The sequence below is a fragment of the Opisthorchis viverrini genome (assembly GCF_000715545.1).
Source record: "Opisthorchis viverrini unplaced genomic scaffold opera_v5_293, whole genome shotgun sequence".
Classification (NCBI taxonomy): Eukaryota; Metazoa; Platyhelminthes; class Trematoda; order Opisthorchiida; family Opisthorchiidae; genus Opisthorchis; species Opisthorchis viverrini.
Genome location: NW_008751951.1, coordinates 131,532 through 147,104, shown reverse-complemented (window position 1 = coordinate 147,104; position 15,573 = coordinate 131,532). Strand labels below are relative to the sequence as shown.

At 43.1% G+C, this 15,573-nt stretch overlaps 1 protein-coding gene across 1 annotated transcript in view; it reads right to left on the bottom strand.

The window, feature by feature from the left end:
- Window positions 1–10,074: 10,074 nt before the first annotated feature.
- The window catches only part of T265_14923 (hypothetical protein), a gene marked incomplete at both ends in the record, with an annotated part of 26,282 nt that continues 20,783 nt past the window's right edge, over window positions 10,075–15,573 (bottom strand). The window contains 2 exon segments of the mRNA XM_009175800.1: window positions 10,075–10,428; window positions 11,862–12,045. Of these exon segments, the coding sequence (XP_009174064.1) occupies window positions 10,286–10,428; window positions 11,862–12,045 (327 nt within the window).

Sequence of the window (15,573 nt, the reverse complement as noted above, 5' to 3'; positions counted from 1 at the left end):
GCGCCTCAGCCACTCAAACATCTCAAGCTCAGTCTGCCATTAGGATTGAGAGTTAATGCAGGATCTGCGAAGAACCACTTTAAAGCAAACAACACAGGAAGGCTGACAGCTCTTTTCTTTTGAGAGTGTAGAGTTTTATTTATAAAGTCGTAGCATATTTATAGTGTGCTGTTTCTTTTTGGGTACAACTTCTGTGTAATGGAAGGTTGCTATTGACCTTTTGCAATTTGTTCTTCTCACGCTTATTCATCTTTTAATGAGAATGCATCGTGACTTAACATAGGTGGTGAACTTCTGTTTCCGGCCAGATCGAAAATGTTTCGGAGCAAACCCAGAACTCTTCATTTAAAAAAATTTTGGTAAACAATCGGCAGGTTTACTGCTGGGTAGCCAATTGTTTGCCAACCTCATGACATGACTTCAAATGACATAAGCCATGAGTGAATAATCGTTCGGAGAGTTCGTACACTGATTTGTGTCTCATTACAGAATCAACTGGATTTGCAAAGACGGTGTTCATCTTTACGCTATCTGTCTTTGATAGAGTAAAAACCAAAGGAAATCAGTATTTGACAGAAAAATGTCAGCCAATAAAACAGACTCGAAATTCCCGAATTCCTCTCTGCAAACCACAAGAAAGTCACAGAGAAGAGTCTCCTATGGACTCAAATGAGAAACTAGGTTATGTATGCCAGCAGTCTGTAGACAAAATTGTGTTGAAGTTTACCAAATCCACAGTGAGTTACCACTATTTATTCACCCCTATTTTGCCTGTAGATCCAGTAGAGTCTACCCGGAAACAGGCAGAAGAATACGCCTAATTCAGCTTGACTCAAAAAAGGTACTTGTACCGAACCACCGTACACAACACTTGTAAATCTGGTCAGCATCCAGCGTCTTCATTTTCCAGAATCTCAGTGAATTCTGACCACCAGAAAGAAATAATTCGGTTTTGCAGTCTACCGCAGTAGGGACAATAACGCATGCACTTTTACACACCAGTTCTTCGATGCAAAAAATACTACGTGACTTTGCACTCACATTTGTCCACGTGACACAACTGGACAGGTCGAATTTTTCATCTTCCATATGGACTTGAATGTTTTATTGTTGTTAAACCTATAAAAATTAAAGAGAGTGGCGTAAATGCAGCTTTCCCGCTTGAATTATCTTCGCACACCATCGTATGAATTTTGGACTTAATTGTTATCCGCGGTCAGGAAGCAGAACGTCATCGTACCTGATTTGAATCAACCGCTTGATCAACTATGTGCTAGTTACTGCATTTAAGTAGCTGAACAAAAAGTCGATAAATTTTGTGAAGCGTGAAACCAACACCTAATCTCCGCCGATTATCGTAAGTAAATAAGAGAAGCATCGCCTAAGCTAGTCGTGAACCAGTCGACGCCTCATAAACAGCCAGAAGAAACAAGCATCTGACCTTTTAGTCCGACCACATCAAACGCTGATGTAAACCCTGGCGAAAGGAATTAGTAACACTGAGCTAGAGGAACGTTTTTATGAAATCACCCTAATGGGCTTACCAGTGAAATTAGATCATTTTTAAATAACCGTGCACTGGCGATTGTTGATAATATGATAGAATGTGTATGTTCCACAAACACCTACTTTCAGAGTGTTTCGTCCGTAGTGGGACGCGTCAGTTGGGCGTGGCAAAAGTGATTTCGATAGTGGTTTGGTGGGTATCAGTGCACGACCTTGTGTACACAAGAATTGGATATTATGAAGATCGTGGAATTGTCGGGCCTTCTGGCTTCGCTTGCAGCTAATTTGGCTACATAAATTTCAGTCCTCGGTACCTGATGGATTTATCACTCATCATCATTCCAAAACGCTGCACAATAAGAAGTGCTTAAATAAAAGGTCTGAAATGCTGTGTACCATAACATAGCTACACAGCGCTGGGGTGTCATGCAAGGGAGGGGAGAAAAATCTGATATAAACAGAGGGTTTAATCACTCATTTTCAGGTAAGCTGAGAAGCGTTAGCCATGCTTTTTCACCAGCTCTTTTGAAAACTGATCAAATTGAACCTAAAGGGCAATGTGCCACGAATTCGTGGTATCTCCAAAGATAATAGGACCCGTATCAAATGATGTCCCATGAGCCGACAGGTGGTTCTGTTGCTTGTTTCGACGAATATCAACGAGGGTTCATACGAGAAGGACTAAATGGAGATCATTATCCGACATGTTCTCAATCCATATTAGCTTAGTTGTATTTCCCCGTGTGAGAATCTCAAACCCTCATATCTCAGTAACCTTCCTTTGGTTGTTTCGCTTCACTTCCCGGGTCACGTAACAGTCAAATGGATAGACAAACCAGACTTGCCTTGTAATGTGTACCTTGACCATTAGGTTCTTGGTCTGATCGTTTGGTATCACCTAGTAGAATCATTTGTATATCGAATCCATTGATCAGCAAGGTCGGCAAGTCTTAAAGTTACAAGGTCTAAGACAACAGTATTGAACGCATTTAACCGAGCACGCTGTACATCAAACAGAGTGAGAGACAACACTGGCTACTTGTCAGGGAATAATGAGTTCAACTCATCAATAAGGTGACCTGAGTTTATGAATGCACGCAATGCTGTGGTCTTGTGCTCAGCACAGGATGTACGCGTGGGGGGGGGCTGATCTAAACCATGGAAATTCTAATACCCGAACAAAGCGTTTTCACCGTCAAAAGATTGGGTCGCTATGTCGTACAGTGATAGCTTTAGCAGCTAAGATTGTGCGGTACTGTGCCGATCTGGGCAGGCATCTTACAGACAAATGAAAACTTTGGGAAGCATGCTGTGCGCTGCATCTGCCGCCGAGCTGACTGTCGTCCTCTGTGTTTTAGAAACTTACCAGGGTGAATTGGGATTTTTGGGCAGGTGAAATCATACGTTTAGAAACTGCCTTTAATAGTTGTCTACCGCTTGCGAGCCGTAAGTGTCTAAGCAGGAGGCTGTTGATCAGTTCGCCGAGTTTGGGAATGGACTTGATAACTTTTCGTCACCATTCAAGGAGACAACATCAGTGCGCAGTTCTGTGTGTACTTCCTATTGTCCTGCAGGCCCTTATATAGCATCTGAAGGTCATCTGTTATCTTCCAACGTGATTGTCCAGTCAGACGATAGCGACTTTCGTGAATATATTGGTCTGTTGCTGATCTTTGCTGAGTTGTGGTCCGCATTCCTTCGAGTCGAGTGGTTATCCCAATGTCCATATCTAACCGCAGTTTGATGTTTAAAATTTGCCGCTTGTGTAATCACATCAATTTAGCCAAAGCAAGAAGTTTTCATTATTGTGATTGCCGGTGACTTCTCAGAAAAAAGTGTTCTATATGCGATACGAAGTATATATATATACTAAGTGTTCTACGAGATTCATAAACTGGTACTCCGTGCCAACCACTGATATCGATATCTACCGGAAGGACCAAGGTCAGTAGGTGAGCAAACAGAGGCCTGTAAAGAGACACTAGTCAGTCTAGATATGATGATGTAGCAACTACTGACAACATTAGGGCATCATTTTGCTTTCATATTTACACAAGGTCAAACACTGACTTCATCAAACAAATCCTTTAGGTTTCATATGAATGTCGCACTTCTCCTGGTTACATCGCTCTTTGCTCGATGTCCACTGGACTTGGAGTGAATGGTTGGTCTGCAAGCCGATTGTCGGATGGCCCCTGACATTGTAATGCAGTAGTATGATGGCAGAGTCGAATATATATATACAGCATATACAGTATATATACAGTAACTTGGTTACTACGGATGACCCCAAAGAACCTCGACTGTATCCGTCGTTTATAATATTTTTCAAATGGTGATGCTGCATAACAGCTGCCTCATGTTTCAGTAGGTGCGATATTTCAAATAACGCAGCGCGGTTCCTTTTGGAGAAGCACTACTCATAAGTTTGCTGAAAACTCACCCTAGAGACAACGTACTGCGATTTCTCGAATATCGTCCCCGATGAAGCATCCCACATTTGTGCAGCGGTTTCGGCTGGTTAGGGACTCACTATGGACTCAGCTGAGTCTCCTGCTACAAATAAATAGTTTGGAAGTGAATGCACTTGACAGCCTTTAGAAAGAGTTTACCAAAGTATTCATGTTTCAGTAGAAGGCCAGAAGTGATAAATATAGGTATTTAAATAGCAATGCATTGTTTTCCACACTTACGATGTTTGAATCCAAGAGACACCCTATTGGTGATTGACACCCATTGATTGATTGGCGACATCTATTGATTCTGAACTAAATCCGTGGATATTCTAAGTTAACGTCGAAGAAGTGGAATGCCTTGTCACTTTCAGCATCAAAAGTGAAATGAATGAAGGGATGCACTTGGTTGAAGTTGGTCACAAGTGTTTATTTTGGAACTGTCTGTTACCAAAAAAAAGTATAATCTACTTTCCTTCGATCAAGGTGAGCGCGTCTAATTTCTACATTCAGTCGATACAGCTCCAGTTTAACCATGAAAACCCAACTCAACTGGTGACCAAGAGGAGAGTCCATGGATACTCCATCGATCTGTCAGTAAAATGTCGAATCAAACTAGAAGTGTAGAGCGCAAAAGTAGTTCTTTCAAAGAGACGATGAGGATGAGTATCAGATAAAACTCCGAGCGAGGGAAGGCGATAAAAAAGTTAGGTTGCACCGAAAGAGCACATAAATTTGGAAATAATGTTAACGTGTTTTAACATCTCCAAGGCAAGGTTATGTTCGAAAGTTCTATCCAAGCATACGTCACGACCGTTGTAATGGAGCCAATTTACTTGAGTCTACCCTATAAAGATAACCTGTTGGCAGACTTATTCAATCAACCATTAAAACGTACGTTACCAACTACGACTCAGCAATCTTGGTTTGCTCAACTCAATCTAATATGCCAGGACAACATGCCAGTTCTCACCCAAAATATGGTTGTGTATTAGCGAATATACACTCATTTGCAAACTAATTTGGTTCTTTCGGGAGACTCACCTAGAACCCAGCTGAATCTCTCGTTTGTGATGTTCTCATGCCTGAGAACAGTTGCCTGAGAACATCATAAACGAGAGATTCACCTGGGTTCCAGGTGAGTCTCTCGAAAGAACCGAATTAGTTTGCAAATGAGTGTGTATTCGCTACTTTCGTGCATTTTGGTTTCACGTAGAACATAAGGTTGACGGAAACCCGGGGACTGCGCCTACCTGATGAGCCCCAAGAAGGGCGAAACCGGTCGTGGGCTGTCGATGGATTTTCAGCAACCTTATGAGTGGTACATTACAAAGATATGGTTGTGTATTCTTTCTCCCGATGTTTTTAGCAGAATATATTCGGCGCACAATAGGCAACTTGCTAAGAGAATACCTGGGAATCTCTCTTACCGGAACAGCGTTTCAACCAAAAGCTCAGTCGCGTCCCACTTTACTGATACTGGTCACGTGATCAATCCGAATTAGTCGTTGCATGTCATCTACCATGGTCTAATCACTGACAATGTGTTTGCGAAACCTGATACTGTTCTGTCAAAACCGATTTGTACGATCACTGAGTTTGCCTTAGTCTTGTGACAAGAATCGATTGATCCAGCCACTCAACGCCCTGTAGACGGTCTCAAGTGTCTAATTAGATGCCAGTCTGGTTATGCTGACAACCAATCGTCCTTTCGGCCTCGTTTTCTCATTCAGTAAAAAATCTTAGCTGCCTATTTCATTATTTACCTCTATTTAACCATCAGATATGCACTGACCTGACGTCAAAATCCCTTTTCCTCTAAGATGGTTTTGCCACAAAATGGCTCGGTGAATGTGTTCCATTCCGATCAGCGAAGAGTTGGTCCGCAATTACAGGCAGTTCGCTCTTTTAAATTTCCGCTTAACGCTTCAGATAACGAACTGCTCTATAGATGTACAGATGTGTTCACAAAGGACATGATACTGTCCTAAAGTGACCAAACCCCTTACCTTCACCTTCAAGATGATCTTTCGCACAGTTATTTATCACGATACTTGCCACCGCTTATCCTATTCCTTCATTGATTTCCACTTTTAGGGTTCTTGGGACGAAGAACCTTCGCGTGGCTGACGCCTCTGTTATCCCGGTGGTCCCATCAAGCAATCCAATCACGTACGTAATGGCTGCTGGGAATCATGCTGCACGGAGCATTCTACAGCGCTACTGGGATCAGTTAGAGCGTGGCGAATTGGAATTGGACGGATAACGGCTTTCACAAACCTTGACCACATGCATCCAGTCTTTTGGGCAAAGCATATTGTTTGTAAAGCTGTTATACAAAACCTAGGGTATTGTTAAGTTCACAGTGGCTTATATAACTCCCAAAAAAATAATATTTCCGCCTGAAATCTTGGCATATTGATTCCGGGAAACCACATTTAATGGGTCACCAAGTTTGCGTAAATGCAAAGGCGCTAGAAACGCACCAATGCAAAGCTTGACGCTGTTCACTTCCACATCCACAATAACGTGAACATATAGGGGCAGCCCTATGGAATGCCGGATTCGAACTGTCCCAGGTGGCTACTAACAGCCATTTTGAAACCTTGTACATGAAAGCCAGGGAAGCTTAGCCACTATCCAAGTTACTGTAGGTCAAATATTGAAACTGATGAGGAGATTCCATTCTGGTAGTAAAGTCACTCTAGCCTGAAAAGCCAATAAAAACGGTACAGATGTTTAATCCGTACTGAGGATCCGCAGTGCACACCTCAGAAAACTTCACAACGTCTGGAACCCGCAGCTGATAGTTTGAATACTTACCCTTTGAACCACTAGATGTTGATCAGCACTGCAATTAAAAGGCACTATTAATTGGCATCATTCTTCCTTCTGGCCAAACGTTTAACTGTTCAACATAATAACCAGGAATTCGCGGATTCGAGACTCTCTGGAGTTTCGTGAAATGTGCATCGCCGATGACTCCCGATAAAGATGGAACAGCTGTGCAGTGCTTCTCGGCTTTTCAGTATAGACTGGCCTTAACGATAGAACAAAATCTCATTCTCAAACGTGAAAGCGGTTTTCATTGATGTGATGACGTCTTCAGATATCTGATGTCATTTCTTCTGCCCACCATCGAATGAATTCATTGCATAGCACTCCAATTCAAACACTTCTCCCAACAACACCCTCAGATACCAATGCACACTGGCGTCTAGAAGACATTTTCCAGTCATATTTTATAGCTTTCCGCCGCCATCTCTGAGCTTCACAGTACAGTATGTTTTTTAGCATCTCCACTATTCACGAAACTTTGTTACCTTGTCCCGTCAATTTAGGGAACGGCGAAATCGATTAGTGCACAGATTCTCCAGCGATATGCGTACATGACTGGAGCTAGAAGTCATTCTAGCGAACGCGGGAATAAGAAATTACTTCGGTAAATGGACAGTTAGAATATTGTTGTCTGTCTAATACAATCATCCAATAACGTGCCTAAATATGACGCATTATTGACGTAACTATCTGTGCCGACCCATCAACCCATCGCTACATACCACTTTGCTCCCCAATAACGCATTAATTATGCCACCTCGTTTGGTGGTGAAATGCTTGCAATCAAATTGCCCAGCTCAGCGAAAAAATCGACGCCATCTATGCTACCTGAGCTACCAACATTCTGTTGTGTAGTAGACAACAATTGTTTCTTCTTTGGAGCTCAGTCACCCATTTTTAGAACGGGAATCGACTATGGTGGTTCGGAGTAGTGGATATCCAGCCAGCTTAGTTAGGCGTCACATGCGAACGGTGTCGGTACCGGTGAAAGGAAGAAAGTCTTCCCTGCGGAGTTACTTATTCGGAAATGCCAACTAGACCGGTTACAGACCATTGAACAGGGAAGCAAAACTCTAATCTGCATCTTAGTTACAAAAACTGGACACAGATCTTCTCCCGAACGAGTCCGAAGAATTCTAAAGACGGGTAACATGAGAGTAGCTTTCCAGAGGGGGAACACTCTGCACTGGTGCAATTAAAGGATCACCTCCCGGACTGTGTCTACAAAATTAAGTGTAATGCCTGCACCAAGGTCTATATAGGACAGACGGCCAGGGAACTGCATATCAGAATCGGAGAGCGTAGTAGAAACGCAGATGAATACCAAGCGTTGCTGAAAGGCCCAGCGATTGCGGAACACGCACTGGATACAGGACATAGCAGATTTAGAAAATGTTGAGGTTTTGAGGCGAGGACTACGATCCACGTCACACAGACTGATCGCCGAGGCGGTAGAAATCGTCAAGCATCCCACTGTTAACAGAATAGGTGTGGAACTGGCAAGCGTGTGGAGAACGGTGCTGGATCAGTCGAGCTGACACGTGTTGGTGTGCGGTCATCAGAAGGAGGAATAGTCATCTGAATTCCACTTGACCTCAAATCCCCTCAAACTAAATTGTCGGAGCACTCACGACCCCAAAAAGACCAGGGAAAATCTCCCAGTGACAACCGGGATGAATCATCAACTGAAGCACTCTGAAGATTAACAAACCAAACCCGATCAGAATTAATTTAACCCCCCCCCCCAATCCACCAATGCAAGATTTTGACAACTTTTCTAACCGACAAGAGCCGTTAATTGACACTCGACACTGATCTAGTGCGATAATCTGAAGATGACTGACTTACTGATTGGTTCCTCGTCTGCCTTATAATCTGGCCAACTTAGTGACCTGCTCACTTCGCCTGATGAAGCTTTTCTGTCAAAAGCGAAAAAATGCCCAAATAAAATCTACCGATTGCTTATCAAGCTCTTCTGAAGCGAGGTATAATCCTTCTTGGAACCCATCAGTTGGACCAGTCCACGACCTTCCGTTACCCCAACTTGGACGAATTTCGACTAACACTCTAAGATGCACACACATTTGGTTTCGACAATGAATTCAAACAAATCCACCTGAATCGATCATGTATGGTCTGATGTCCTGGTCGCCTCATGTTAAATTTGGTACGATTTTTGAGATATCGCAATAGATTATCATACTACCCATGAGGCTATGGAAAAATCTCCCACAGTCTTCGACGGTGTATTTCGTCTGGATGACTCATCTAGGCGCTTCCCCACCAACGTGTTTTCTGGTTGTAAAATACGCATTGCTTGCTCCGTTCATATATTCCCGTCTATCACAAACTATCATCGTGCATTCTTTCTGTGAGGACAAGTTGACTGTAGCATACCCAAGCATTCCATGAATAAATAGTATCCCCCCGCTAACCACTGACCGATCTCAAGCAAATAGTTGGGTCACAACAGCAACACATTGTCAGGTGAATCTGAAAAATGTGCATTTTCCTGTTCTGATGAAGCTCGTTTTGTCTCTCTCCAGTTCAACCTTTGTTGCTGAACATTTGTCAGGAACGACAAGCTGTCTAAGCGACTCCTGAACTGTATTCGCCGGAAAGTAAGTAAGGCATGTATCTTTTAGAGCATTCGGCCACTTTTGGCTCAGTAACATCCTCATTGGTTGGATGTTTTCGGGGGATTATCAACAAAGTGCAACGTCACATAAACTTTCATTAATGGAGATTTCGCCCCTTAAATAGAGCCAGTCTGTTTTATAAAGCCAGGAAGCACTGCATAGTTGTTTCCTTCTTGTAGGGAATCATCAGCAGTCCACATCTCATGAAACTCCAGTGGGTCCGAGAACCGCAACTTCCTGGCATTATATCCTGTCTAAATGCGGGTAAATTACGCTGCTGAGCAGCCGGCAGTCAAATAGTCAAGTCGTGGGTCCGAGACTCTCTGGAGGTTCGTGAGATGCGCACTGCTGTGTAGTGCTTCTTGGCTTTTCAGCATATATTGTTTTGACTTACAGGATGAAATCTCGAAAATTCCCGAATCTCTTCACAATAGGTAGGTAGGCACATTCATCGGTTAACCCAGTCTATGGCAATGACATGAAAAACCGGTACAACTTATTACCCGCTGGTTCAGTGGATACTGCGTATGCGACAAAATTGAATGCATGTGACGTCAAAACTCCTCAATCAAAACAGGTCGTTGATTGATTGTAGAAAGTGATTCTTCTCCTCTATACATAAAACAAGCTTGATTAAAGGTGAATGAAAACGCTGAAAGGGTACCTTAACACTAACAAAATCACATTCAGTGTTTCGATTAGATCAAATGAGGGCAGATTTCCAGTCCCTCGGATTAGTCGTTGAACCAAAAACGGACTGTGAAACAGTCTGCGATAGATTGTGGGTGTGATCGGTGGATGATGGAGGATTAGCGATTTCGGCGCGACCATAAACCAACGCCCAGTTATTCAGCATCTGTGCAAAGTTACCATGGATTCAAACAAGGCATGCTGGCAAGCCAAGTAACCGTCGTACATTGTAGGATAGGAGAGAGAAAGTGATGGAAAGCGTTCCCATTTCGATGTGTCCAGACACCGGAACTGGGACAGATCTGAAAAAATAAGATGAAGGTATAGATGTGATACTCTACTCATAAGGTTGCTGAAAATTTTTCGACAACCCACTACAGCTCTCGCCCTTCTTGGAGCTCATCATTTAGGCGCAGTCCCCAAGCTTCCGTCAAAATTATGTTTTTATCTAAAAGCGTCATAAACGAAGGGTTCAGCTGAATTCCAGGTGAGTTTTCCGTCAAATCCAAATTGTCACGCCAATGAGTGTATTTTTCGAAGGGCGGAGCTATTTATAGCCCCCCCCCACCGGTGTTGCTTGTCTGATACCTGAGAACTTGAGAAAACCTGCGTCCAATGGGAGATTCAGAGTGATCTTTTCGGCAGTCAAAGAGTGGTCAATCAAATTCGAGTCAACTTCCTCGCCTGTAGTGGCCTGATTGGAGGTCCTCTAGTGAGGAGAATCTAGTCCTATTTTCATCAGTTATGGATGGCTTTCATGAGCCGAAATCTTCTCCCTTGCGTTGGTGGTGTTTTGAGACATTGTCTGGTGGGGAAAACTGAGAACCTGTCTAGATTATATATTGGCCTTATCTCTTGAAAACTCAGTTAGCAGGAAGGAGATCCGAGTAGAGAATCCAGCTCTGCGAGTGAGTGTAAAAAATGAAGAAGTTAGCCATGAAGTTACAGTCTTGATCCCTCAGCACTATCAAAAATGGACTTATCGCTTGAAGTTTATGAAATCAGGCACCAAATTCTTGGGGTTTTACCGAAAACGTCATCCCTTATTCTGCAGAAAAAATAGCATCCGGTGTGTTATTATTTTGTAAAGCCCAAGTAAATATCTCCCATAGACTGAAGATTCTGAGGCAATGATCACAATGGACAGTGATCGCAAATGCAGCTGGTAATGCTGCAATAAGATGAATTCAATGTCTTCGTGTATGTGTGTGCTTCGTACTGAACAGTCGATGGCTTGCGTCCATTTATAGGACTATATCGTACATAATTGCACCTCCAGTTACATAGTTAACTCAGACCTTTTCTACACTATATCAACAGAAGCATCTGCTTTATATGCTTTCATACCATCATTGTTTGTGGTCTAACAGTCGGTCACGCGGTCTGGTCTATGGATAATGGAAACTCTGCTGCCTCAGACGTTGACAAGCACTTCACTAAGACAAGTAGAACGATGGATAATAACAGATAAAAATCATTACACATCTATAACACCATTTTGGTGTGGGAAGCACAAAGATTGACATTTCATCACATCACCAAAGCCTAGATAGAAGCCATCGAGATATACTGGTTTGATTCGAACCACGGACCTTCGAGTCAGGAATTTCGTACCCTAACCGCTGAGTATTTTATAACTCCGTGGTAGGATAGTCTGTCTTTGTTGCGCCTAACTAGAATTATTGCAATCACAATGAGTAAATTTTTCCAACGAGGATGCTTAGAACAAACGTACCTCCAATATAGACCAGAATCACACCGATAGAGTAGAATTGTTCATGAACCGTTGAAAGACAGAGAGCTCCGGATGGATCCACATCGGTCATACCGCTGATATCAATAAGCAGAAACCGTTGGGGTGCGTATTCTTTTTTGTCGTGTATCTCCAAGTAGAATTTTTCCGTTTTATCTTGAGACATCTACAGATAACGCACAGGATAGAAGAAGACTGGCCTAGAACCAATGAATTGATCTCAAGTACTAACAGGGAAATGGATGTGAGGCCTAGTACGAACGAATAAGACTTGGCAGGAAGCTATTGTCCTTGAGCCTCTTGAATTACAATAGTGCTCTAAAACAGAACTCGTTGAAACTCAGTTCGCAAATATCAACCTTTCAGCGAACAGGGATTTGATCCGAAAGTCTATATGATAAACGTTCCCGTTTTCCTGGGGTCATAGACATTCCAGAGAAAGTTCCAAAGCCATCTACAACTGTTTCTTGATTCACCAGAGGGCACACCTATTTTTCACCCGTTGAGGGCCGATCATACAGAAGAATAGAAAATTCTAGAGTGGAGCAGCCTTGAGCAACTCAGGTTTTGGGTGAATTCACTGCTTACAGTAATCCTCCAAGTCACGTGTGACTTGGTGGTTCACCTCGATTCTTTTTTCGTGACTGTCGGTTCCGAAGATCACGCAGGGCAGCAACGGAACGACAAGAATCCACAACAGCAAATCGATTACTGAGCTTACAGATATCATCCAGCTAACAAACTGGTCGAAGTCGCACGTTTGTAGTTCAGCCGCATGCTCGTGCGGTCGTCCCAAAATGCAAATGGTCGTTTGCCTGTCATTGGTCTATTTCGTTGAACACCTTGCCCGTCTTGTTTACGCCAGATAACTGAAAACACGTTCGTTCCGGTTGACTACTCCAACACCGGTTAGTTTACCTACAGATGAAGCCACCTGTACTGTGATCGAACACCAATGATTCAGTGTCAACGCGTTTTTTACTGCAAGAGTATTCACCATAATAAACAATGTCGGTTGAAACGGAACGTCGCATTATTTAGTTGCGGGGTTACATGCAGAGGAACTTCACTAAGTACCGACAGGTTTGATGTTTAACAATCGTATATATTTAGACTGTTAAACGTTTATTTATTATCTTGTACAGGCATTGATTGCCATTGATTAAGTGTACAGGAAAAGGCTCCGAAAGAGTTTTTCTCAAACATCGGAATACCATAAGCATTCTAACATCGGTTAACACCAACCTTGAGTGCAACATTCTCATGCAGATAAATGCTTCCGAATTTCTCAAATGTCATAACAAGTAGACCAGGAGAAACTCGCTGAACTCAATAGTGGACCGAAAAAAATCATGAGCGTGACTATGAAGGTCATATTCACTCTTACCAGCGACTATTTGAGGGACTTATTTGAGGTCATCAACATGTTATTCCCTTATCGCCAAATCAAGCGGTGCTTTATGGCACAAGGAGCCTGGAAACCGTCCCCATACATCCTCTGCCTTCCTAAATAAAACGTGTTGAACTCAGGTGGCTAGGACCGAAAGGTGGTTGGCTGAATCAAGGTCACAAGATCGTATTCAGCGGGCAAATGTTGCGATGACCTCTATCTAGTCCGAATACGTATATCGCGTGAATCGGGTGAAGAACGTAATTTCTGCCAACTGGAACGAAGTTTGAAACCATCCCATAACCGCTGGTCTTCTCAGCTGAGCACCACATAGACGTACACGTATGGGAGCTGGGCAAGGGATTGTCAAATCCGTTGAGTTCTGGCAATTTTAAATGGCCATGGCGAATACATTGACGAATCAGAATCTCATCATCAGTTGTTAAACGTGCTAGTTTCAGGTGACAGATGTGCTTACACGGGATCAAAAGTTCGATTTGCGACACTGTTGATTAGGTATGCACTCATTACCCACTGATTCCAATGCTGATGACACTGATTTCAGAAATAAGCCTAAATGATGATTGGCTAATCCGTATGGCACAAGAGTTTCAATGCAGACAAACAACCGGATGCTGATCACATCGGTGCGGAAGTTTGGATCGTGTACATGGACAACTGTTAACAGGGAGCTGGAATGATGCCCCAGGTGTGACCAAGACAGAAGTGCACGCAAGGCACTGGGTCCGACAACACGTGATATGCCAGTACATCGGGTTTCTTGTCGTGGTTTGACTGGTCAAACTATTATTGAATGCTACAGTAGTGAATAGTGAGTAGGAGTCTAAATATGGCTAACAACAAGGCTATTTGAGTTTCAATCCGGAGGGTTCTGTGCTCACTATAGTTCTGTTGAATGATCCATTTTTTTCCATTAAACCGTTTTCTCCCGGAGAATGTAGTGTTGATGGTTTGCTGGAAAAAACCACTGCGCCGCATAAACATTTCAGCTATGTGCATATTGCGTTCACTTCTACTTTGTGATCAAGTCTGGTTCGTTTCGCTCCCAAAATTTGTTATTTACGGCCACTCATTATGGCTTAATTCTTTGTCCAAAAATAGAATTCACAAACAGTCCAAATATAGGTGATACCGTTTCCACTGCTTGCATGCGTGTGTATGTGGTCACGTTACCATACAACATGAGCTAGCGCTCCACATCTTCCCCAATTAGAATCTGTCTTGATTTATAAATTCCAAGATCCCACTTGTCTGTAAGACAAGCGACGGTCTGCAAGTACGCCGTTGTCACAGAAAAGCCTGATTTGAAAATGTTTCACGTTAGAACGCTGCTTGCTGGAAACCAATGACATTCAGTTAGCGTGTTAGAAACCCGTTACATATTATTAAACACTCGCTTTACGCGAAAACAGCAGAATCTATATATCTGAAAATGTTTTTGTCGGTGAGTTTTTCCCATTCAAATCCATGGATCAGTAAAGCCTTGCGTGGCAACTAAGGGCAGTTAGCCCTTGAAATCGCCAAATCACGTAGGTAGAACTCAACACCATGAGAGGAAAGTGTTAGTCAGCGGACAAGTCTAAAACTGAAAACCACGCGAACGCAATAGATATCGGCCTCCAATCGAACTCCGGATCGATATTTGGGACCAATCAGTTTTCAAAGGTGATAGACACTGAAGATGCCTAGACAGATGGCGTGCGTAGCAGCTTTCAGAGTCAGACACGAGGAGCATACCTGTACAGATATAGATTGAATATGGGCACAAATTAAACTGTTTGGGATATGGAACACGTTGGTTTCTCTTCTCGAACGTTAGCGATCCCAGACTTATCCAAAAAAATTGGGTTGAAGTTCAGATGTTAGCGTTAACGACGAAAATGACGAAGACGGAAGTAAATTAGTCGGGCTGTTGATTGCGAGTTATCTACACGAATCAAAACCGACAAAATTGAGATCGTTTGCACAAGGTCTTCCAGAGCTAAAAGGACCTGGGGTCATGATCGGCATATGTCATTCAGTATAAATGACGATTTGTAGACAGCGAGGATCATAAGGCCCTTCGGCCAGATGACTGACAGTCAAACGGCCCAGTGGCGTTTGCTTGTGCAGTGGGAAGATTTTGGGGAGGGACATCGGTGGACGCTGACCTACGCGGGCAAACGATACTTCCCGGTTGCCCAGGCCGAGGAAGGGGGTTTGGTTGAGCCTTTGACTCAAAAGTCTGACCCAGAAGGCAGTGGGATGACGTAGGGTTTTGTTCGGGGACCCTGACCCTAGCCT